This window comes from Podarcis vaucheri, assembly GCF_965113315.1.
Source record: "Podarcis vaucheri genome assembly, chromosome: 7".
Lineage (NCBI taxonomy): Eukaryota > Metazoa > Chordata > Lepidosauria > Squamata > Lacertidae > Podarcis > Podarcis vaucheri.
Window position 1 is genome coordinate 8666160 of NC_138765.1, and position 25215 is coordinate 8691374.

At 48.2% G+C, this 25215-nt stretch overlaps 3 protein-coding genes across 4 annotated transcripts in view; 2 read left to right on the forward strand and 1 right to left on the reverse strand.

The window, feature by feature from the left end:
* The window catches only part of QPCTL (glutaminyl-peptide cyclotransferase like), a 222017-nt gene that overhangs the window by 151590 nt on the left and 45212 nt on the right, over positions 1 to 25215 (forward strand). The gene's annotated exons all lie outside the window — the stretch shown is intronic.
* Positions 1 to 25215, forward strand: part of SYMPK (symplekin scaffold protein) — a 271438-nt gene that overhangs the window by 56663 nt on the left and 189560 nt on the right. The window lies entirely within an intron of this gene.
* The window catches only part of NOVA2 (NOVA alternative splicing regulator 2), an 81476-nt gene that overhangs the window by 39672 nt on the left and 16589 nt on the right, over positions 1 to 25215 (reverse strand). For both annotated transcript variants that reach the window (XM_082231176.1, XM_082231177.1), the window contains exon 2: positions 14047 to 14190. In XM_082231176.1, the coding sequence (XP_082087302.1) occupies positions 14047 to 14190 (144 nt within the window). The remainder of the gene's footprint in view (positions 1 to 14046; positions 14191 to 25215) is intronic.

Consider the following 25215-nt stretch of genomic DNA (forward strand, 5'->3'; position numbering starts at 1 on the left):
AAAAAGCTGGGGATTATATATACCTAAAATGTATAGAAACTTATTTATGTATTGTATTGCAGCCGCAAGAATGTTGCTTGCCCCAAAAGAAGCAGAAGACCCAACAAAGGAAGAATGAATACAAAAACTTGCAGACTTTGCAGAACTGGCAAAACTTACTGGAAGGATAAGAAACCAAGATAACAAACTTTTTATAAAAGAATGGAAATGGTTTATTGAGTATTTACAAACAAACAAGAAAAGACCGCTGCTTTGAAGGGCCCGAAACGGCTTGCGTCAAAATCAAGTTATGGGGATGGCTGACGCCTGTAAGGCGCACAACTCATTCCAATGACCAGGAGTCAGCGCTTACAGGAGTCAATATTTGCAATGTTGCAGGCACCACAAACCACACACGCTATGTCAGCTGGGGTTTCATCACAAATGGTCAGGAAGCCTACTAAAAATAGAATCATAGAACCGTAAAGCTGGAAGGGATCCCAGGGGGTCATCCTTCACAGCTTAGGACCCATGTACCTACGGGACCACCTCTCCCGATATGCCCCACGGAGGACCTTAAGGTCTATAAATAGCAACACCCTAGTGGTCCCGGGCCCTAAGGAAGTCAGATTAGCCTCAACCAGAGCCAGGGCCTTTTCAACACTGGCCCCGGCCTGGTGAAACGCTCTGTCTCATGAGACCAGGGCCCTGCAGGATCTGATTTCTTTCCACAGGGCCTGTAAGACAGAGCTGTTCCACCTGGCCTTTGGCTTGGAATCAACCTGATCCCCTCCCCCTCTTTCCTTTTTCCTTCTGTGATGGAACTCCTCTTTGGGGACTTCCCTGGCTTTTTTCTGGCCCATGTAGGACCAGTCTGGATAGTTGGCCTTGGTGAAGACTTGACGTTTTCATCCCCCAAAAAGTTTTTGATTGCGTTTCCACTGAAATGAGGTTGCATTTTAATGTTTTAATGTTGTATTTTAATCTTATTCTTTAAGCTGTATTTCAATCAATTGTTTTATATTTGGTGTTAGCCGCCCTGAGCCCGGTCTTGGCTGGGGAGGGCGGGGTATATATAAAATTATTATTATTACTACTACTATTATTATTATTATTATTTCTGGTCCAACCCGCTGCAAGGCAGGAAACTGACACGAGTGGAAGAGCAGAGCTCTCCCCAACTGTGGTTTCCAGGCACTGGCAATCAGAGGCATGCTGCTGCCGACAGGGGAGAGAGAACGTGGCCATTAGTATAAGGTTACCAGACGTCCCCGTTTTTCAGGGACAGTACCTGGATTTACAAGTCAGCTCCCCTGACAAAATCCATCTATTTAGTAGGAAGTTTAAAAGTGTCCCCGGATTCATTGGAAAAAATCTGGTAACCCTAGACAGCATCTTAAAAAGTAGAGACATCACCTTGCCAACAAAGGTCCGTATAGTAAAAGCCATGGTTTTCCCAGTAGTGATGGAAGTGAGAGCTGGACCATAATAAAGAAGGCTGATCACTGAAAAAATTATGCTTTTGAATTCTGGTGCTGGAGGAGACTCTTGAGAGTCCCATGGACTGCAAGAAGATCAAACCTCTCCATTCTGAAGGAAATCAGCCCTGAGTGCTCACTGGAAGGACAGATCCTGAAGCTGAGGCTCCAAGACTTTGGCCACCTCATGAGAAGAGAAGACTCCCTGGAAAAGACCCTGATGCTGAGAAAGATGGAGGGCACAAGGAGAAGGGGACAACAGAGGACGAGATGGTTGGACAGTGTTCTCGAAGCGACCAGCATGAGTTTGACCAAACTGTGGGAGGCAGTGGAAGACAGAAGTGCCTGGCGTGCTCTGGTCCAGGGGGTCACGAAGAGTTGGACACGACTAAACGACTAAACAACAACAACAACAACGACCTTAGTAGCCATTGATCCCTTATCTTCCATGAATTTGTCTGGCCCCAATTCCTTCCAATGCACACAGCATTATCTTCAGAAAACACATTTCAAAGAAGATGTTGGTCGTTCCAAAGCCCCCAGGTGTCTTGCATGCCTCCAGCCCCTTCGGCAAGCACTAATGAAGGAACACCCCCCCCTTGCATGTTCAGCATACTTTAGCCATCCATTCAGGCTAACAAACAGCGGATCACACACACACACACACACACACACACACACAACCGCCACTTCCTTTCAACTAAGCGCCTGTTTTAAATCCATGCGCGTGACTCATGTTTCCAACTTTCACCTGGATGTGCTTCCGCTCAACTTGCTTCCGACGCGGCTGTTTGTTGACAGCCGCGTTCCTGAACGCCAGTAGCTGCGTTAAAGGAAATGGAGCCTCTGAGTTTAGGGGCAGTCTACCTCGGAGGGCTTGTAATGCTGGGAACAGAGAAACGGAGGGTGTGTGTGTGTGTGTGTGTGTGTGTGGCTGCTGTTGACCTTTTCTTGCGATCTTCCAGGAGGCATCCGGCTAGCCAGCCGGCCAGGATGCTGAAGAAGCAGGGCTCCTTTTCGCTTTCTTATAAGCAGCTCAACCATAGCTGTCAACTTTCAGATTTGAAAATAATGGATCAGCAGCCTCCCCTGTCCCGGAGACAGTCTACGGGATATCTAACAATCCAGGAGAGCAGCGGGAAACGGAGCTGGAATAAGGGGATTTCCCCCCAAAAAAGGAAAGGTTGACAGCTATGAGCTCAACATGGGTGACCACAGAGCAGCAGGCCCAGACAGAGGGGGGGGGCATATGGGTCACTTGGCCCGGACCTGCGATTCCAAAGGGGCCCCCGGTCAGAGTATTTATCTATAGTGGTACCTCAGGTTACAGACGCTTCAGGTTACAGACTCCACTAACCCAGAAATAGTACCTCGGGTTAAGAACTTTGTTTCAGGATGAAAACAGAAAATGTCCTCTGGCAGCGTGGCAGCAGCAGGAGGCCCCATAAGCTAAAGTGGTGCTTCAGGTTAAGAACAGTTTCAGGTTAAGTACGGACCTCCAGAACAAATTGAGTACGTAACCAGAGGTACTACTGTATTTTCCATTTTGTTTTTATATGCAGATACGGTTCAAGCCTCGAAATAAAATTACCGTATTTTTTGCTCTATAAGACTCACTTTTTCCCTCCTAAAAAGTAAGGGGAAATGTGTGTGCGTCTTATGGAGCGAATGCAGGCTGCGCAGCTATCCCAGAAGCCAGAACAGCAAGAGGGATTGCTGCTGTCACTGCGCAGCGATCTCTCTTGCTGTTCTGGCTTCTGAGATTCCGAATCTTTTTTTTCTTGTTTTCCTCCTCCAAAAACTAGGTGCGTCTTGTGGTCTGGTGCGTCTTATAGAGCGAAAAATACGGTATTTGTCAGAATAACTTTTGTGGAAATTATTTATATACTTATTTATAAGACTTCAGTTATCCCATAGCTACCAACTTTCAGATTTGAAAATAAGGGATCAGCAGCCTGTGGACAGTCTACGGGATATCTAACAATCCGGGTTTGCAGCGGGAAGCAGCGGGAAACGGCACTGGATTTATTTATTTTTAAAAGAGTTTATTTATTTATTTTCAATGCAGAATCATAACAAAAATTACAAACATTGAATCCAAAATAATACTGTACAAACAAACAAAACGGAACATACAAAAGAAAATGAAAAGAAAAAGAAAAAAGGAAAGGGAACAAAACAAAACTAAACAAAAAAACACACATCTACAGAAAAAAACCATATCATTACGTACGGCACTGGATTAAGGGAATTTCCCGCAAAAAAAGGGAAGGTTGACAGCTATGAGTTATCCCCAGGGTAAAAAAAAGAGGGGGCCACATTATCTACCTGGCCCGGGCCTCTGCCTGACTCTGCAAGAGCAGAGCAGCAGCGACTGCAGAGGTGAGCCAAAGGACCCAGTGCCTGCCCCCTGCCTTCTCCGCCATCCCACAAAAGCTACCAAAAACAAGGGTTGCACTTTCCCGGGAACAATAGGACTGGCCTAGCCAAGTGTTAGTCAGCACTGGATAAATAGGAAGGGGTGTGGAGGGAACCTGGCATATTCTTAGCCTCTGAGAGGGAGAGAGAAATAGAACAGGGATCTAAGCTATCAAAGCACACAAGGCCCCTTTGGATAACCCAGACAGCTGCCGGAAGAGGGCTAAATTAGGGGGAGGGGAGGCAGAAGGGGGTATCCCCCCCACGCCACCCTGCAGGGCTACGTTGGGCTGCCATGGCGTTCCTGGCAGGAATTTTATGCCTGCCACAGCTGTGTGGCCCCAAGAACATCCCAAAACGTTTCCCAGCATGCGGCAGGCGAGCCACTTCCAAACTTCGCTCGGATTCACTCACACGCCGGCAAATTTTTGCCACATGGTTCGTGGAGTTGGTGCTTTCCCACAACAAACCCACTTTTTTCCCCTTCAAAAAATAAAATAAAATTCAACATCCTGCATGTTATGTACTGAGTTGAATAGGATCCAAACTGCAGCAGTTTGATTGGTCCTAGAACAATAGGATCCAAATTGCAGCAGTCTGATTGGTCCTAGAACAATAGGATCCAAATTGCAGCAGTCTGATTGGTCCTAGAAGAATGCAGCAGTATGATTGTTTGGCAGGAACCACCCAATCCTGCTCCAGATAGAAGTGAATCCACAACCTGATTGGCTTACAGTAGAATTCCAGAATTAGCCAATCATGTGCAGCCCATTGTGTAAATAATGTATATAAAGCAGATACTTTGAGGGGACTTTCATTCATTCCTCCTCACCACTATGAGCTGAATAAAGAGCATGAAATCACTTTGCGACTCTATTTCACTGCATTACGGAAAGGGGAGGGAAATGTGAGATGAAAACTGCTTGATGTCCCAACGAAAGAAAGAATTGATGAGCTACGCAGAGTTGGCTAAAATGACATACAAATTGCAGGACAAGGACAACTGTGACTTTAAGGAAGAGCTTTTTACAACTTATCTAAAAAGACAACAAAATGAATTGGACCCCTTGGCAGGTTTTGAATAAACGTACACAAATTTGTTAGTTGATAACACGGTAGATAGGTAATGTTAGAAAATGCAGAGAGTAGTATGTGCTGAGAAATCAGAGAGGAGCTGAGGGAAGTCTCTGGGGGCGGGATTGAAGCGGGGTGGGGAAAAAGGGGGGAAATAACAAATATGATATGTTTTGACAATTTGTTATGTGGAATTCGTTAATGAAAACATTTTTTAAAAGAAAAGAAAAGAAAAGAAACTGCTTGATGTGATGTCATCTAACCTGTGAACCGCGCCCTGAGATCTACAGATGAAGGGCGGTAAACAAATTATATATATATATATATATATATATATATATATATATATATATATACACACACACACACACACACACACACACACACACCTTCCTGCAAACAAATCAGAACGAATGCTCAATAAAGAGCTGATATAATAATAATAATAATAATAATAATAATAATAATAATAATAATAAATTTTATTTATATCCCGCCCTCCCCAGCCGAAGCCGGGCTCAGGGCGGCTAACAACAATAAATGTCGTATAACCTCCCTCCCACAAACATTTATCAAGCAAGCCAAGACGAATGCTCAATAAACAGGGAGTCTGGAAGAGGCAATGCGGCGACATGGGGAAATTCAGCTCTTGAATTGCACAAGGACTACGCTGGGTGGGAATCAATGGAAACAGCATCAAGTCAATGGCGTCGAAGGAGATGCATGGGAGCTTATTCCTGAATGGGAGAAAACAAGTCCCTGAATCTGGGCCGCAACCTTATGACCAAACCTCGGGTTACACACACTTCGGGTTACAGACACTTCAGGTTACAGACTCCGCTAACCCAGAAATAGTGCTTCAGGTTAAGAACTTTGCTTCAGGATGAGAACCGAAATCGTGCTCCGGTGGCGCAGTAGCAGCAGGAGGCCCCATTAGCTAAAGTGGTGCTTCAGGTTAAGAACAGTTTCAGATTAAGAACGGACCTCCGGAACAAATTAAGTACGTAACCTGAGGTACCACTGTGTGTATATATATATGTGTGTGTGTATAGATATATATTATGCCAACAGGGTGGCAGCTGTTGAGCAGAGCATAAAATTCACAATTGCCTCTGCCTGGAAGGGGGGGCGGTGCAGGCCGCCCTGGGTGTCATCACTGAGGGGGGGGTGAGAAAATGGCAAAAATACGTTTTTAAAAATTGGGCTCGCAGCACTTTTATACATATATATATAAATAACTCCCGCATGCACCGCACCCCCCTTCCTACGCCACTGGGAGCTAGGTGAGGCGGGGGGGCGACTGGGTGCCACACCGCAGGGCCTGCAGCGTGCCTGAGCCACGCGTCTCTCCTGAGGGCGAGGCGATGGGCACACTGCCTGCAATCTCCTGTTGAACAGTTTCTTTAAATGTAAAGGTTCATTATTGTTCCACCCGATGTGTATGTCTTTAAGGGGCCAGAACAAAATACCGTGGTGCCTCGCAAGGCGAAAAGAATCCGTTCTGTGATTCTCTTCGTCTAGCGGTTTTTTCGTCTTGCAAAGCAAGCCCATTGACGGATTAGCGAATTAGCGAAGCACCTCCAAAACGGAAAACTCTTTCGTCTAGCGGGTTTTCCGTCTGTGAGGCATTTGTCTTGCGGGGCACCACTGTAACAAGACCCAGCTTTACAGCTGTGAAACATAGCAGGTGCTGCTGAGTTGCACTGACTAAGCTGTGTCAGCAATTGGGTGTAGTATATAAGGAGCAGCACCTAGCTCTCCCATTACCCTGGGGGATGGATTGGTGGTTGGGTCTGGTTTGTTTGTTAATGTATTTAGTATAAAAGTAGTTTTTGTTTTGTAATTTTGCAATGCACACTACGTGGGGCTACCTTTGAAGGTGACCCGGAAACTGCAATTAATCCAGAATGTGGCAGCTAGACTGGTGACTGGGAGTGGCCGCCGGGACCACATAACACCGGTCCTGAGAGAATTGCATTGGCTCCCAGGACATTTCTGAGCACAATTCAAAGTGTTGGTGCTGACCTTTAAAGCCCTAAACGGCCTCGGTCCTGTATACCCGAAGGAGCGTCTCCACCTCCATCGTTCTGCCTGGACACTGAGGTCCAGCGCCGAGGGCCTTCTGGCAGTTCCCTCATTGCGAGAAGCAAAGCTACAGGGAACCAGGCAGAGGGCCTTCTCGGCAGTGGCACCCACCCTGTGGAACGCCCTCCCTTCAGATGTCAAAGAGATAAATAATTACCTGACATTCAGAAGACATCTTCAGGGAAGATTTTAATATGTAACGCTGTACTGTTTTTAACACTGATTGGGAGCCGCCCAGAGTGGCTGGGGAAACTCAGCCAGATTGGCGGGGTATAAATAATAAATTATTATTGTTGTTGTTGTTGTTGTTGTTGTAATTAAAACCTTGCTTAAGTACTTTTTGAGTCCCTTTTTAATGCATGGTCTCCCTAGCAAGCTCTCTGCAGCGCTACCATACTGCGAATAGCCAACACCTCCATGCTGCTTTTTCGAGCAGCGTGGGGCTTGCGTCTGCCCACCGCCTCAGCCGCCCTCAGCTGAGGGGGAGGCTGCAGAGGGGCTCCCCGCAGCGCGCCCTGCCTTGACTTGCCCCGCCCCCATGGGCTGTTTGCCCCGCCCCATGGGTGGCTTGCTCCTCCCCCAGCTGCGGGACACACGCACAGCACCGGGCACCCGAGCGACCAGTTACGCCGCTGCCTGGAGGGTAGGATTTGTTGGGGTTTAATTGTTTGACTGGAGCCACAGCCATGGCACTAGGACCAGCGTGACGCAGAAGTTACGGGTCTCTGGGTGTGGGAGAACAAATTCTGACTCATTCGCAGCCCTCTCTCCTTCTCCCTGTCCACTGCACAGAGATCCAGAAAGCGAAAAACAAGTCAAATAATTGCCATTACTGTATAAAGCATGGGTAGGCAAACTAAGGCCCGGGGGCCGGATCCAGCCCAATCGCCTTCTCAATCCGGCCCGTAGACGGTCTGGGAATCAGCGTGTTTTGACATGAGTAGAATGTGTGCTTTTATTTAAAACGCATCTCCGGGTTATTTGTGGAGCATAGGAATTTGTTCATATTTTTTTAAAAAATATATAGTCCGGCCCCCAACAAGGTCTGAGGGACAGTGGACTGGCCCCCTGCTGAAAAAGTTTGTTGACCCCCTGGTATAAAGCAATCCTTTATTCCTAGGACAAGCTTGCAAAAAAACATATCACTCGCTTATGGTGAGAAAAAATGGCCTCTGAATGACCAGGGTTGGGGGGGGTTGTTGTTTTTTTTTGTAAACTAGAAGAGAGCTGTAAACTAGAAGAGGGTCTTAGTCCAGTATACCTGAAAGAGCATCTCCACCCCCATCGTTCTACCCGGACACTGAGGTCCAGCTCCAAGGGCCTTCTGGCAGTTCCCTCACTGCGGGAAGCCAAGTTACAGGGAACCAGGCAGAGGGCCTTCTCGGTGGTGGCGCCTTCCCTGTGGAATGCCCTCCCACCAGATGTCAAAGAGAACAACAACTACCAGGCTTTTAGAAGACATCTGAAGGCAGCCCTGTTTAGGGAAGCTTTTAATGTTTGATGTATTTTAATATTCTTTTGGAAGCCGCCCAGAGTGGCTGGGGAGGCCCAGCCAGATGGGCGGGGTATAAATAATAAATTATTATTATTATTATTATTATTATTATTATTATTATTATTATTATTCCCACATGCCTTATTGGATTTTTGATGTGCCCAAGTGATTTAAGGCCAAACTATGCTTTCCCTTAAACGTGGTATTATTAAAAGCTCGCTTAAGCTGGCCACTTCACAGGTCCACGGAGCCAAAATCCGGGCAAAGGACTTGTGCAAGGTCAGGGACGCGGACTTATAAAAAATATTGGGGGGGCCCGGGAAAGCTCGTGAAATGTAAATAAGCTCATGAATATGCAAATAAGCTCATGAATATGCAAATAAAGTGGCGCCGCCCCCTCGTGAGCGAATAGGGGAGAGCGTGCTGCTGCCTATTAATCAGCTCCGGAACAGCTGATATGCGGGAAACCTGGGGCTAGAGGCAGGAGCCCCCGCCCCCGGGGATTCCCTAATCTCGCGGGGGACGGCCGGGGCTCTCCGGCTAGGGCGCGCGGCTGGCTGGCTGGCTGGCGGGGGGCGGCGGCGGCGCGCTGCTGGAAGGGCGCCCGAGATTATTGGGGGGCCCCATGGAGTCGGCGCCTATGTGCAAGGTTCCTACAGAAAGTCCCTTCAGCTGCTCGGAGCACAGTCTGGGGCCCACACGGCTGCTTTCCCTTCAAAATAAAACGCAAGCAGCCAGCTTGCTTTTCTGAAAAGTGCGTTTTGTGTAACCTGAAGTTTGCCCCTTGTTAACTGCAGGTGGATGAGCTCCTTCACCTCTTTGTGGTCTAGGAACTTGAGAGATCTTCCTAGCACGCCTGCTCTGGGAGCCCTCGGGCATCCACTCCCAAGGACAAATTTATATCCAGCATTTCTCCCAAATTTCCCATGAGTTAGCCCTGCTGCTTGTTCCTCTGCCTTTTAAAGGCCTCCCCCATTCCGAAACTGCCCCTTTGCCTCCTGTTCCCCTTCCTGTTGGGTGCTTCGTTCCTTTCCTGACCCTCTTTGAGCCTGGGGGGGGGGAACCAGACAGCCGCTCCCAAATCTGGATAAATCTGGGCGAACGCACATTGTGGCTGCAGCGCAAAGGCCATGCCTGCGTTCCTCTGGCCTGCTTATCAGAAGGAGTGTTTCCTGCTATTGAATCTGTTTCCCTAGCTGGCCAGCCCAGGCTGGAGTTTCCTCTTCCTTTTCCGTAGCTTGGCTTTTGAAAAATAGGGAGTCCTCAGTAATTACCGTATTTTTTGCTCTATAAGACGCACCAGACCCCAAGACGCACCTAGTTTTTGGAGGAGGAAAACAAGAAAAAAGAATACAGTACTCTGAATCTCAGAAGCCAGAACAGCAAGAGGGATCGCAGCGCAGCGAAAGCAGCAATCCCTCTTGCTGTTCTGGCTTCTGGGATAGCTGCGCAGCCTGCATTCGCTCCATAAGACGCACACACATTTCCTCTTACTTTTTAGAAGGGAAAAAGTGAGTCTTACAGAGCAAACAATACGGTAGCTAATTGAGAACCGCTGCCTTAAGTAGTTGTTTTAGCTAGGGCAAACCCAGCCAGTTGCCCAGGATATAATAATACAGTGGTACCTAGGGATACATATGCTTCAGGTTACATACGCTTCAGGTTATGGACTCTGCTAACCCAGAAATAGTGCTTCAGGTTAAGAACTTTGCTTCAGGATGAGAACAGAAATTGTGCTCCGGCGGCGCGGCAGCTAAAGTGGTGCTTCAGGTTAAGAAGAGTTTCAGGTTAAGAACGGACCTCCGGAATGAATTAAGTACTTAACCTGAGGTACCACTGTAGTAATAATAATAATAATAATAATAATACCACAAAGTTGCACCAGCACCATGCATGCACACAAACATACAGGATCAAGCTGCAAGCCTTTGATCGCTGAGCTGGGTTTTCGACATGTGTGCATGGAGGAAAGAGATATGCGTTTATTTATTTATTTATTTATTGCAAGTGACCTCTGGGAGGAGGGTAGAGAGAAGAGACGACATGGTGTGTCTGCAGCAGCACAACAACAAGACACCTTCATCTGCCCCAGCTGCAACAAAACATGTCTCTCTCGTTTTGGTCTCTGCAGCAAACAGCTGACGCTCAAACCTTCCCGCAGTTTGACTTCACTCACAAAAGAGCACTCCTCCGTTGTCTCCTGAGATAAGACAGATGTATTTATTCCCCGGCTTTTTCTCTGAGGAGCTCCAGGCGGACTATACATGGTTCTCCCCCTTCCCGCTGAATCCCCACAACAACCGTGTGAGGTAATAGGTAAAGGTAAAGGGACCCCTGACCATTAGGTCCAGTCGTGACCGACTCTGGGGTTGCGGCGCTCATCTCGCTCCATTGGCCGAGAGAGCCGGTGTACAGCTTCTGGGTCATGTGGCCAGCATGACTAAGCTGCTTCTGGCAAAGCAGAGCGGCGCACGGAGACACCGTTTACCTTCCCTCCGGAGTGGTACCTAGTTATCTACTTGCACTTTGACGTGCTTTCAAACTGCTAGGTTGGCAGGAGCAGGGACCGAACAACGGGAGCTCACCCCGTCGCAGGGATTCGAACCGCCGACCTTCTGATCGGTAAGTCCTAGACTTTGTGGTTTAACCCACAGCGCCACCCACGTCACTGTGTGAGGCAATAATAATAATAATAATAATTTATTATTTGTACCCTGCCCATCTGGCTGGGTTTCCCCAGCCACTTTGGGCGGCTTCCAACAAAGACCAAAAATACACTAAAAAGTAGGCAAGGCTGAGAGACAGTGACCGGCCCTTAAGGTCTCACCCAGGGGGCTTTGTGGCCGAGTGAGGATTTGAACCCAGGTCTCACGGGGTACTGGTACAACACCCCAACCAGTACACCACACTTGCTCTCGGAAGACAGTCTTGGCGGAGCAAAGTCCCGACTTGCAGCGCGACTGTGGGCAGGAATCCGCAGCTCTCTCAGCTTTCAAGAATGCAGGAGGGCTGTGTTTCCACCCTGGCCAGACCTCATCAAATACAAAGGGTTTCCTTTCCCTCGAAGGGGAAGGGGGGGGGTCCTTCCCGGAAGCTGCAAACAAACAAGGCACCTGCTCCCTGTTGCCAAGGCAACAAGAGCGAAGGCCTTCTCTCTCTCCCCCCCCCCTTCGCCACGACACCCCTCCATCGTTTTTTTACACTGGCGAGGATTTGCCAGCCCATCCCATAATCCGGCAATAAAGAGTGGAGGATGCGGAGGGAAAGCAGCTTAGCCAGGGGCTGTCCTGTCAGGGCTTTGTCTGCCCTTCAATCACAGCTTGGGATTATAGGGAGATGGGGGGGGCAAGCCTGGGCACTCCATGGCGAAGATGGGCAGCGTCCGCAACTGTGGGGTGCCTGGGGTCTTCGACGGCCCTAGACCCCTGCCACTGGAGTAGGGGGTACTATGCTGGCCGGCCCAGCCACCTTACATGCTTGCACCGGAAAGAGCAATTGTAATTTAAGTAGTTCACTTTCTGGGTGGGGGGGGGGAGCAAAAAAAACAAACAAAAAAAAACAGAGACATCACCTTGCCAACAAAGGTCCGTATAGTTAAAGCTATGGTTTTCCCAGTAGTGATGTATAGAAGTGAGAGCTGGACCCTAAAGAAGGCTGATCGCCGAAGAATGGATGCTTTTGAATTCTGGTGCTGGAGGAGACTCTTGAGAGTCCCGTGGACTGCAAGAAGATCAAACCTCTCCATTCTGAAGGAAATCAGCCCTGAGGGCTCACTGGAAGGACAGATCCTGAAGCTGAGGCTCCAAGACTTTGGCCACCTCATGGGAAGAGAAGACTCCCTGGAAAAGACCCTGATGTTGGGAAAGATGGAGGGCACAAGGAGAAGGGGACGACAGAGGACGAGATGGTGGGACAGTGTTCTCAAAGCTACCAGCATGAGTTTGACCAAACTGCGGGAGGCAGGGGAAGACAGGAGTGCCTGGCGTGCTCTGGTCCAGGGAGTCACGAAGAGTCGGATATGAATAAATGACTAAACAACAACAACTTTCTGGGAAGGTGAGGTAGAGGACCCACATACAGGGCCCCTAAAAAGTCTTGAGTTGGCCTGTAGGTGAAACAGCAGCTCAAAAAAGGAGGAGCTCAGATTTGGGGTATCTGAAAGCCGGGGTGGGGACAGAGCAGGCCAGCTTCTTGCCTTCCAGATGTTTGGAACTATAACTCCCAGCAGTTCTAGCCAGCCAGCCAGTCAATGAGACGAACGGTCAGAGGCGAAGGGAGTTGTGGTCCAAAATGTCTGGAAGGCGTCAGGCTGGCGGTGGCTGGAGTAGCTAGAAGACCAAGAAGAAGAGACCCAAGGGAATGATAGGCAGAGAACGTGGAGGCCTGAGGGGAAGAGGAGATGGCAAATTGAGGGAAGGCAAGGGACTTGAGCAGGGCCACAAATCAAACCACACCAAAGTCTTACGGTTTAATGCCCATCTATAAGCTTCCTTGTCGGAGAGGCCGTAAAACCCACAAAAAACAACACTTCCCGCCCCAAACGAAACCCTCTCCGAGGCTGGTTCACAGATACATGTTCTTCACTTGAACAACTGTGCCCTTGAGTGACAGTTGTGCACACGGGAATGCTATCATCGAATCGTAGAACTGTTGGAAGGTACCCCAAGAATCATCTAGTCCAACCCCCTGCAATGCGGGAATCTCAACTATAGCATCCATGACGGATGGCCATCCAACCTCTGCTTAAAAACCTCCAAGGAAGGAGAGTCCACAACCTCTCGTGGGAGACCGTTCCCCTGTCAAACAGCTCTTACTGCCAGAAAGCTCTTCCAGATGTTTAGTCGGAATCTCCTTTCTTGTAACACGAAGCCATGGGTTCGAGTCCTACCCTTCGGAGCAGGAGAAAACAAGCTTGCTCCATCCTCCATGTGACAGCCCTTCAGATATTTGAAGACGGCTATCGCATCTCCTCTCAATATCCCCAAGACTCAACTTTCTTCAGGGTACTGAGTTCATACATTCGGCTGCCAATAATAATAATAATAATAATAATAATAATAATAATAATAATAATTTATTATTTACATCCCGCCCATCTGGCTGAGTTTCCCCAGCCACTCTGGGCGGCTCTCAATCGGGTGTTAAAAACAATACAGCAGTGTGGAAGCGACGTTTTTTGAAATTTATTCCCTGCTTCTGTATCCCGCCGTCTTTTGCCAGGAGCTCAAGGCGGCATCCATGGTCCCCCCCCTCCACATTTAACCCCTACAAACAACCCTGCGGGCTAGGAGGTGACCTTCATGGCCGGGTGCGGATTCGAATCCTGCTCTTCCAGATTCTAGTCTAACGCTCTAACCGCTATACCACGCTGTCTCTGCATACAGACACGTATGAACAAGCTTTGCCCCGTCCCTGGTTTTGGGACACCAGGAATGTACACCGTATGAACCGCCAACGTTGGCAAACGTACAGAGAATTCCTTCCACTTTGTTGACCCTCCCAGCTGCCCGCGCTCACCTGGGTAGAAGTCCTTCGACTTTGAGAGCTTGATAGTGGCTCCGGTTTCTTTCTGCAGTTGGACAATCGTTTGGCCTCCTTTGCCAATGATGGATCCGGCGGCATAGCTGGGGATCAGGACCTTGAGGAAGTACTCGCCGTCCTCTGCAAAGGAAGGAACAAGGCGTCAGGAAGCACCATCTGAATCCCAGGGTGGACGAGAGCTGGGGCAGTCTCTGGCCACAACAAGAAAAGGCAGCCTGTGCCAACTTTCCAGGCACGGCATGTCATCGCGGGAGACAGGCGTATTGCATAGAATTCGGCCCGGACCGGCTTCTAGCGTGGCAACACAAAGTCTGCCAAAGGGGCAGAGGGATGCAGGTGGCAAAGGGTCTTTGGTGGCAAAGGGGGGGAAGGAACAAGAAGCCCCGACAATAACGGACTGGCATTACAAGCAACAAGAATTTGCTGAAATGGCGCAGTCGACAAATACCCTGAGAGGCAATTCAAAACAAAAAATTGCGGAAAAGTGGGATAGATATAAAGCATACGTTCAAAAATACAGTAAAGGTTCGCTATCTATGCTGGCATCTGATTGACGTTGGAGTGAGACTGAGTTGAGAAATAAGACTAAGAGCACATATTGATATAGGAATGTCTTAGATCATATGTAAAGAAATATACAATACTAAGAGTACATTCATTTGTAAAAAAAGGAATATACAACGGGAAAGACAGGAAATCTAGTGTTGGTATGTATATGATTGGGGGGGAATTGGTTTTCTCTCTCTCTTTGTTCTTTCTTTTTTTGTTTCATTTTCTTTCTAGGTATATAAAATTTGTATATAATTTTTGTATACATGTTGGGAATTATATTATAGTAAGTCCTGTAATGTAATATGACAACGCTTACCGATGTAATATAAGAATGTTAACAAATACAGTGGTACCTCGGGTTACATACGCTTCAGGTTACAGACGCTTCAGGTTACAGACTCCGCTAACCCAGAAATAGTACCTCGGGTTAAGAACTTTACCTCAGGATGAGAACAGAAATCGTGCTCTGGCGGCACAGCAGCAGCAGGAGGCCCCATTAGCTAAAGTGGTGCTTCAGGTTAAGAACAGTTTCAGGTTAAGAACAGACCTCCAGAACGAATTAAGTACTTAAACCGAGGTACCACTGTAAATGAAATGAAATTATTTATTTTTTAAAAGGGAACCAGTACAGGTGACCTATTCCCTGTAGCTATTATTAAGCAAGGCATCGCCACAGGCCGTTTGCGTCTTTGCCAAGAACCTAATGCATTTTCCCCAAATCCACAAAGGTACATCGGCAGACACCACAGCAGTCTGGCCCAGCATGGACCGAAATCCACTCCTGCCATCTCATCTGAGCTTTCATCCCCACTGCCTCCAGCCAGGTGTCTAGGGCTGACAAGTGGCGGCAGCTATGTCTGCGATCACGGAAACATAGATCTGGAAAGTTGGAGGGGGTGCCAAGGGTTGTCTAGTCCAGCCTCCCTGCCTGCGCACTGTCTCGCCAGGGTGGTACATGCTCTGGTTATCTCCCGCTTGGACCACTGCAGTGTGGTCTATGGGGGGCTACCTTTTTAAAAAATATATCTTTATTAATTTAAAATAAATACATTTATGAAAAACAGACGTACATACAAGTAAACAAACATGCAATCAAACAAACAAACAAACAAATAACAGAAAAATCAAACAAACCACCACACTATAAGATATAAGAAGATTAATAGAATTATCATCATATATACTCCTGGTATTGAACACAATTATAAAATTTATAGAAAAGTAATTTAAAACTGACTTCCGATTAATCTCACTGTACTTTGTCTTATCCATTACTTTATACCACACATATTTCTTATATAATTTCTTTTTACCTCCCTGCAAACTTATATTTATACAATACAGGGATCAGTCTAATTCTGCCAAGATGTTTCCTTTTATTCCATAGTTTTGTAAATATTCTTTAAAGATTCTTCAATCCTTATAGACTTTTTGTTTTGGTTGGCCTCTTACTCTTCCTGTCGCTTTCGTCGGGCTACCTTTGAAGGTGATGTGGAAACCACAACTAATCCACAAGGTGGCAGCTAGACAGGTGACTGGGAGCGACCGCCGGGACCACATAACACTGGTCTTGAAAGATCTACATTGGCTCCCAGTATGTTTTCAAGCACAATTCAAAGTGTTGGTGCTGACCTTTAAAGCCCTAAACAGCTTTGACCCTGTATACCTGAAGGAGCATTTTCACCCCCATCGTTCTGCCCGGACACTGAGGTCCAGCGCCAAGGGCCTTCTGGCGGTTCCCTCCCTATGAGAAGTGAGGTTACGGGGAACCAGACAAAGGGCCTTCTCGGTGGTGGCGCCCACCGTGTGGAACGCCTTCCCATCAAATGTCAAAGAGATAGACTATCTGACTTTCCAGGAAGCTTTTTTTTAAAAAAATATTATTTTTTATTGATCAATTTCCACATAACAAATTATCAAACCATATAATCACATACATCATTTCCCCCTCTTTCCCCTCCCCTCCACGAAGGACTTCCTTCATCTTCTCTCCCTGATTTCTCCTCAGAATATTATAAAGGTAAAGGGACCCCGACTATTAGGTCCAGTCGTGACCGACAATGGGGTTGCGGCGCTCATCTTGCTTTATTGGCCAAGGGAGCCGGCATACAGCTTCTGGGTCATGTGGCCAGCATGACTAAGCCGCTTCTGGCGAACCAGAGCAGCGCACGGAAACACCGTTTACCTTCCCGCCAGAGCGGTACCTATTTATCTACTTGCACTTTGACGTGCTTTCAAACTGCTAGGTTGGCAGGAGCAGGGACTGAGCGACAGGAGCTCACCCCGTCGTGGGGATTCGAACCGCCGACCTTCTGATCGGCAAGTCCTAGGTTCTGTGGTTTAGACCACAGCGCCACCCGCGCCCCTCTGCATATTATAAAATTGTACATATCCTTACATATCTCTCCATCATGTTGTCAACCAATAAATTTGTGCATGTTTATTCGAAACCTGCCAAGGGGTCCAATTCGTTTTCTTGTCTTTTTAGATAATTTGTAAAAAGTTCCCATTCCTCCTTGAAGTCACAGTTGTCCTTGTCTCGCAATTTGTAAGGAAGCTTTTAATGTGTGATGTTCTGTTGGAAGCCAGCCAAAGTGGCTGGGGCAACCTAATGAGATGGGTGCCATATAAATAATAAATTATTATTGGTGTTGTTGTTAACCTCCTGCAATGGAAGCATCTCAAGCGTACATGAGAGATGTCCATCCAACCTCTGCTTAAAAACCCCCAAGGAGGCAGAGTCCACCAGCTCTTGAGGGAGACTGTTCCACTGTCAAACAGCTCTTCTGCTGTCCTAGAGACAGTGCCTTCTAAAAGCCTAGAATTCAGAGCTTCTTTGCGTTTTTCAACTCCCTTCCTTTAGGGTTTGTTCTATGGTGCCACCAGGACTCAGATGCAGAGAAACTAGGCACCCTAAGCACTAGAGTTGATAACCAAACTAGTCCTCAAGGCTGCCAAAATTACCCAGCCCAGGCCTAGCAGGAAGACAAATGTTGGCATTCTGCCTGGTAGGTAACTGTTCAAAGCAGAAGCCCGGTGGGGCAGCCGAAAGCCCACCCACTCATTGTTAAAATAGTTCTCCGCCTCCTGCCGCCACTCGGTTTCTTCCCATAAAATGCCATAGCAAAGAAACCCAAACTGAATCCCTTTGATATATGAAAGGTATGGAGTACAGAGTGCACACTGGGCACATTTATAGAAATATTTGCAAAACGGCTGACATTTCTTTGCGCTGTTTATTTATGGAAATAGACATTTCTTAACCCAGAATTAACCCAGCACCTTAAAAAGCAGAGACATCACCTTGCCAACAAAGGTCCGTATAGTTAAAGCTATGGTTTTATCAGTAGTGATGTATGGAAGCGAGAGCCGGACCATAAAGAAGGCTGATCGCCAAAGAATGGAGGCTTTTGAATTCTGGTGCTGGAGGAGACTCTTGAGAGTCCCATGGACTGCAAGAAGATCAAACCTCTCCATTCTGAAGGAAATCAGCCCTGAGTGCTCACTAGAAGGACAGATCCTGAAGCTGAGGCTCCAAGACTTTGGCCACCTCATGAGAAGAGAAGACTCTCTGGAAAAGACCCTGATGTGGGGAAAGATGGAGGGCACAAGGAGAAGGGGATGACAAAGGACGAGATGGTTGGACAGTGTTCTCGAAGCTACCAGCATGAGTTTGACCAAACTGCGGGAGGCAGTGGAAGACAGGAGTGCCTGGCGTGCTCTGGTCCAGGGGGTCACGAAGAGTCGGACACGACTAAACAACCAAAGAACAACATTCCTAAGTTTGTCCTGCCCTGTTTCTACATCATCCTGTGGTGGAGTCTCCTCCTTTGGAGGTCTTTAAGCAGAGGCTTGACAACCATATGTCAGGAGTGCTCTGATGGTGTTTCCTGCTTGGCAGGGGGTTGGACTCGATGGCCCTTGTGGTCTCTTCCAACTCTAGGATTCTATGATTCTAAACGACTGAACAACAACAAACCCAGAATTTGTCCCACTACACACACACAGAGTAGGAACAGCCCCATGCGCCATTGGCAAAGGCAGAAGGCAGTTGTGATGCCGTCCCAGGGCACATTGCGGGCCTGGATTCAAACCCAGGGGTCTTTCAAGTCTTCCTTGCGCCTGTGCTTCCTTCTCTCTTGACCCTCCTCTCCCTTCCTGCACGAGCTTTGCTCCCCCAGCTCTCCACGCTCAGCAACCCTCAAGGTCTCCTGCTTCCTCAAGCAACTTCACATATTTTCTCTGCCTCCAAATCTTTCTTCCTTTGCCCTTTCTCACACAACGGGGAAGAACTGCAGCTCAGTTATAGGACAACCCCTCCTTCCATCTTCATGAAGGGCCCGTCACGTCCCCTGTCTGAAACCCTGGACAGCCACTGCTAATCATAAGGCAGCTTCATCCAAATAATAATAATAATAATAATAATAATAATAATAATAATAATAATAATAATAATAATTTCTTATTTATACCCCGCCCATCTGGCTGGGTTTCCCAGCCACTCTGGGCAGCTCCCAACAGCGTATTAAAATACAATAACCTATTAAACATTAAAAGCTTCCCTAAACAGGGCTGCCTTCAGATGTCTTCTAAAAGTCTGGTAGTTGTTTTTCTCTTTGACATCTGGTGGGAGGGCGTTCCACAGGGCGGGTGCCACCACCGAAAAGGCCCTCTGCCTGGTTCCTTGTAACTTGGCTTCTCGCAGTGAGGGAACCGCCAGAAGGCCCTCAGCGCTGGACCTCAGTGTCCAGGCAGAAAGATGGGGGGTGGAGACACTCCTTCAGGTATACTGGGCCTTTGAGGCCGTTTAGGGCTTTAAAGGTCAGCACCAAGACTTTGAATTGTGCTCGGAAACATGCAGCTTGCCTCCCCATCACCAAATTCTCCCACACACTCGCGGCTTCATTTCCAAAACTGGGTCTGCCAAAGGAGCCCCAGACTTTGGGTGCTGAGACTCCCCTGAATGGAGGAGGAAACGGCAAGCACCTCAAGCTGCAATGCTAACACAACCCAGTACCCCCCTGGGGGAGTCTGGGAATCACGTGACCCCAAACAGCCAATCCCCTGCTGTCGCTTGCTATAAAGTGCCACGCTTTTGCTGCACTCCTTCAGTTTGAGCATCCCACTGCTGAACAAAACATCTTGGCAGCCTTTGCCACCATGTCTCCTGGTATTCTTTCCTCGGCCTTTGGACCTCAGTATTTGGGCAGAACGATGGGAGTGGAGATGCTCCTTCAGGTATACTGGGCTTTTGAGGCCGTTTAGGGCTTTAAAGGTCAGCACCAACACTTTGAATTACGCTCGGAAACGTACTGGGAGCCAGTGTAGGTCTTTCAAGACTGGTGTTATGTGGTCTCCAAAGGCCACCAGGATGGTGAACGCTGCTTTTTTAGCAAACAGTCATCACTTCCACAGCATTCTTGTCTATTTCCAGAGGCCCATAACTTTTGGAAGCTGGATGCCGGGCTCACCGAACCACCGGTCTGAAGCATGCCATCAAATTTGAAAAAAATAATGATTGCACACTCCCAAGAAACCTGGACCCATTCAGACTGGGAATCGGCACCGGATTCCGCACAAAGCTCCCCATTCCTTGGAGTGGTGCGGTGAGATTCAGCAACCTCAGATCACAAAAAAACACAAAAAACAGCTAAACTTCCTACCCGGCTATAATAAGCAGCCCCCTCACTTTCAGATGGGAGCACCTATTTTTATCTGGCCCTGGCGGAGGGGTTGTGTTGCTTTCCTGCGCAGAACTTACCCAAGATACAGGCCTGACCTACTTCTGCTTCCCAGTCCCACGCTGAGGAAGATGTTAATGCCGGGGCTGGCGAGAAACCTTGTGATAAGCGATTTGGACCCGCTGCTGTGTCCAGATTGCAAAGGTCCCCTGCGGTACTAAATCAAAGCCCTCTCTTGATGAAAACAGGTCTCTCGCTCTCGTTCTCTCGCTCTCCACTCCACCTCCCCGTCACTTTTTGTTTTTCAAAAAGATGCCAGAACAGAAGGACCCAAAGGGAGAGACGTCCTTCTGACTGGAGATCCAGGCATGTGCAAAGGTGTGTGTGAGTGTGTGCATGTGTGCACACTCATATCACACACACACACACACACACCGGATCGTGCTTTTGATGCAGAAATTCCATATGGCACCGCCGCCTCCCTGAATTAACATGAAACATGCAAATCACTGGTGTTGGAGCATGTCGCATTACTCCGGCGCAAGCGCCATCAAGGTGAGACTCATGCAGGGGGGAATTCTGGGGGGTGGGGCACCCCCCGAGTCAGGTCTGTGTGCCCCCATCTCTGCCACCCTTAAAGGTAAAGGTAAAGGGACCCCTGACCATTAGGTCCAGTCGTGGCCGACTCTGGGGTTGCGGCGCTCATCTCGCTTTATTGGCCGAGGGAGCCAGCGTACAGCTTCCAGGTCATGTGGCCAGCATGACTAAGCCGTTTCTGGCGAACCAGAGCAGCGCACGGAACTGACGTTTACCTTCCCGCTGGAGTGGTACCTATTTATCTGCTTGCACTGGTGTGCTTTCAAACTGCTAGGTTGGCAGGAGCAGGGACCGAGCAACGGGAGCTCACCCCGTCGTGGGGATTCGAACCGCCATCCTTCTGATCAGCAAGTCCTAAGCTCTGTGGTTTAACCCACAGCGCCACCCGCGTCCCTCTGCCACCCTTAGGGTGGTCCAAAATTCACCACCTGGGGAAGGGCCGCAGCTCAGTTGCAGGGCAAGTGCTTTGCACGTAGAACGTCTTTTTTTCAGTGATAGCCACCTTCATATGCTCAACCCACAGGGGAAAATGGGCAGGACCTAATGTGTTAGTTGCATCTAGGAGAAAACATGGGGATGTGGAAGAGCATGAGGAGGACCCCACCCACTTACCCAGGATAGCTCAGTTGGCAGAACATGAGGCTGTTAATCTCAGGGTTGGGGGTTTGAGTCCCACCTTGGGCAAAAGATTCCTGCACTGAATGGGTGTGGACTAGAGGACCTTCACGGTCCCTTCTGACTCCACAATCCTATGATTCTCTCTTGCTCTTTTCCTGCACCATCCTGTCCATATTCATAATAATAATAATAATTTATCATTTATACCCCAGCCACTCCGGGCGGTTTCTAATAAAACACTAAAATACAATAACCTATTAAACATTAAAAGCTTCCCTAAACAGGGCTGCCTTCAGATGTCTTCTAAAAGTTTGGTAGTTATTTTTCTCTTTGACATCTGGTGGGAGGGCATTCCACAGGGCAGGCGCCACTACCGAGAAGGCCCTCTGCCTGGTTCCCTGTAACTTGGCTTCTCGCAGGGAGGGAACCGCCAGAAGGCCCTTGGAGCTGGACCTCAGTGTCCGGGCAGAACGATGGGGATGGAGACGCTCCTTCAGGTATACAGGACCGAGGCCATTTAGGGCTTTAAAGGTCAGCACCAACACTTTGACTTGTGCTTGGAAACGTACTGGGAGCCAATGGAGATCTCTCAGGACCGGTGTTATATGGTCCCGGCGGCCAGTCCCAGTCACCAATCTGGCTGCCGTATTCTGGATTAATTGCAGTTTCCGGGTCACCTTCAAAGGTAGCCCCACATAGAGCACATGGCAGTAGTCCATGAGGGAGATAACCAGAGCATGCACCACTCTGAGGAGACAGTAGGGTCTCAGTCTGCATACCAGGTGGAGCTGGTAGACAGCCGCCCTGGACACAGAATTGACCTGCGCCTCCATCGACAGCTGTGAATCCAAAATGACTCCTAGGCTGTGCACCTGGTCCTTCAGGGGCACAGTTACCCCATTCAGGACCAGGGAGCCCCCACACCTGCCCACCCCCTGTCCCCCCAAAACAGTACTTCTGTCTTTTCAGGATTCAACCTCAATCTGTTAGCCACCATCCATCCATGTATGAGTGCAAGTCTATTTATCTATATACTATATTGCCCTTTCACCCCCAAATCTGGCTCATCCAACACTTTACCACAGCCTATAATTGAAGCCATATTTGATGATACTTTATATTTGACGATATTTGGGGTGGCTCCTATTTCGGCCAATATGGCCCGTATGCATATCCACAGAAACAAGCACCCATATCTGTCTGTAATTATTAATATTAATAATAATATTTTATTTACATGCTGCCTATCTGACTCGGTTTCCCCAGCCTCTCTGGGAGGCTCCCAACAAAATAGTTAACAAAACAATAAAACATCACACCTTAAAAACTTCCCTATACAGGGCTGCCTTCAGGTGTCTTCTAAAAGTCATATAGTTGTTGTTTCCTTGACATCTGATGCAAGGGAATTCCGCATAATAATACATACCCCCATAAGACGCACCTAGTTTTTGGAGGAGGAAAACAAGAAAAAAAAAATATTCTGAATCTCAGAAGCCAGAACAGCAAGAGGGATTGCTGCGCAGCGAAAGCAGCGATCCCTCTTGCTGTTCTGGCTTCTGAGATAGCTGCGCAGCCTGCATTCGCTCCATAAGACGCCCACACATTTCCCCTTACTTTTTAGTAAGGGGAGGGGGAAAGTGAGTCTCATAGAGCATAGAGTGGTGGGAGCCTGTTTGAACTTCACAGAATATAGACAGAATACGAAAGGGTCATACAGATTTCCCAAACCCATTAGCACAACCCGTAGTAGTAGTAGTAGTAGTAGTAGTAGTAGTAGTAGTAATAATAAACTCTGGCCGGCTTCCAACAAAGATTAAAAATACAAGGGGAACATATAGAGAGGCAAGTCAATGCATTTGCTGCAAACTGAGCAAAATAACCTCAACCTGTAACCCATAGCTGTCAACCTACAGATTTGAAAATAAGGGACCAGCAGCCTCGAAAATAAGGGATCGGCAGCCCAAATAAGGGATTTTCCAAGCACAGGTATGTTCAACGTCTGAGCCCCTCCGAGCCAAAGGCAGATACCCAGCCAGCAACCAAACGAAGCCTCAAGCGGTGGTTCCCACAGTGCAGCAACCCGGCAAAGGGGATGCAGCAAGGAAAACCACTGTCACCTCTCTGCTGGGAAGCGCTGAGCAAAGGCGAGTCCCCAGGCAACACGGCCGATTTGATCGGCACAAGGCATGCAAGCTCCACCTCCCAGTCGTTCTTAGACTCCTTATTGGGTGAGCAACGCAGCCAAGCAACACAGTTGGAGCCTCCCTCCTCCCTGGCCGGCAGGGAGGGAGGGAGAGGAGCTGCTTCCTTTGAAACCCGGGAAATTTACAGGACATCATCAATAAGGGACAGCAGTGGGACACAGCGCTGGAATAAGGGACTTTCCCGCCAAATAAGGGACGGTTGACAGCTATGCTGTAACCTCAACTTATTTTTTTGTGCATGCTGCCCGGGACTGATGGAAGTAGTCACCCAAAACATCCTGAAGGCACCAGGCTGGGGAATTCTGCTCTCTGGCCTTCTGCCTTGGGCATACTTAATGCTGCTATTGAATAAATGATGGAAGGTAACAGAAGCCATACTTAGGTCTATGCTAAGCAATTCATTTTTCTATGATTTCTGGCATGCTACCAGCCGCTGAGAGAAGTGCTCGATCCTGGTTTTCAAATTGCTTTTCCTCTATGAGCGCACTGCATCTTGGGAAACTATTTTATGAGCGGGGGGGGGAGAAGACCAGGTTTTGGGGGTGTGCGGCAAATGCGGCCCTCGGTGGCTGTCTTGCTGGCCCCCGGGGGCTCTTCTGAGGCCACGCCCCTCTTTTGGCCACACCCCTCCACCTGCCCTGCTCCACGCCCACTCTGTGGAACTGTGACAATGCCTCTTGCTGGGCCAGATGAATAATAATAATAATAATAATAATAACAATAATAATAATATGTTATTTATATCCCGCCCTCCCCAGTGAAAGCTGGACTCAGAGCAGCTAACAACCAGTGGTGTAGTGTGGGAGGTGCAAGGGGGGCCGGCCGCACCGGGTGCAACATCTGGGGGTTAGGGGGCGCAAATCCACGGGTTAGGGGGCGCAAATTACTTGCCTTGCCCCGGGTGCTGACAACCCACGCTACGCCACTGCTAACAACAGTAAGAACAGTTGCTCTACTCACTCTCGTTTCTGGGCCAGCTCACCACCAATGGCTCCTGGCATGTTCCCCACAAGGGATTACCTGCTTGGGCTGCAAAAAGCTGTTTTCGTCCTACCCCCTGCTCTTTTGAGTCCCACACCCTGCTTAAAAACCTCCAAGGAGGCAGAGTCTACCATCTCTTAAGGGGGACTGTTCCACGGTCAAACAGCTCTTCTACTGTCCTAGAGACAGTGTCTTCCAAAAGCCTAGAATTCAGAGCTTCTCTGCGTTTTTCAGCTCCCTTCCCTTAGGGTTTGTTATATGGTGCAAGCAGGTCTCAGATGCAGAGAAACTAAACACCCTAAGCATTTGAGTGTACAACCAAATGCAAGTTTCTAGTCCCTATTTTTAAAAGACATCCAAAGGCAGCCCTGTCTAGGGAAGTTTTTAATATTTGATGCTGTATTGTTTTTAACACTCGATTGGGAGCCGCCCAGAGTGGCTGGGGAAACTCAGCCAGATGGGCGGGGAATAAATAATAATAATAATAATAATAATAATAATAATAATAATAA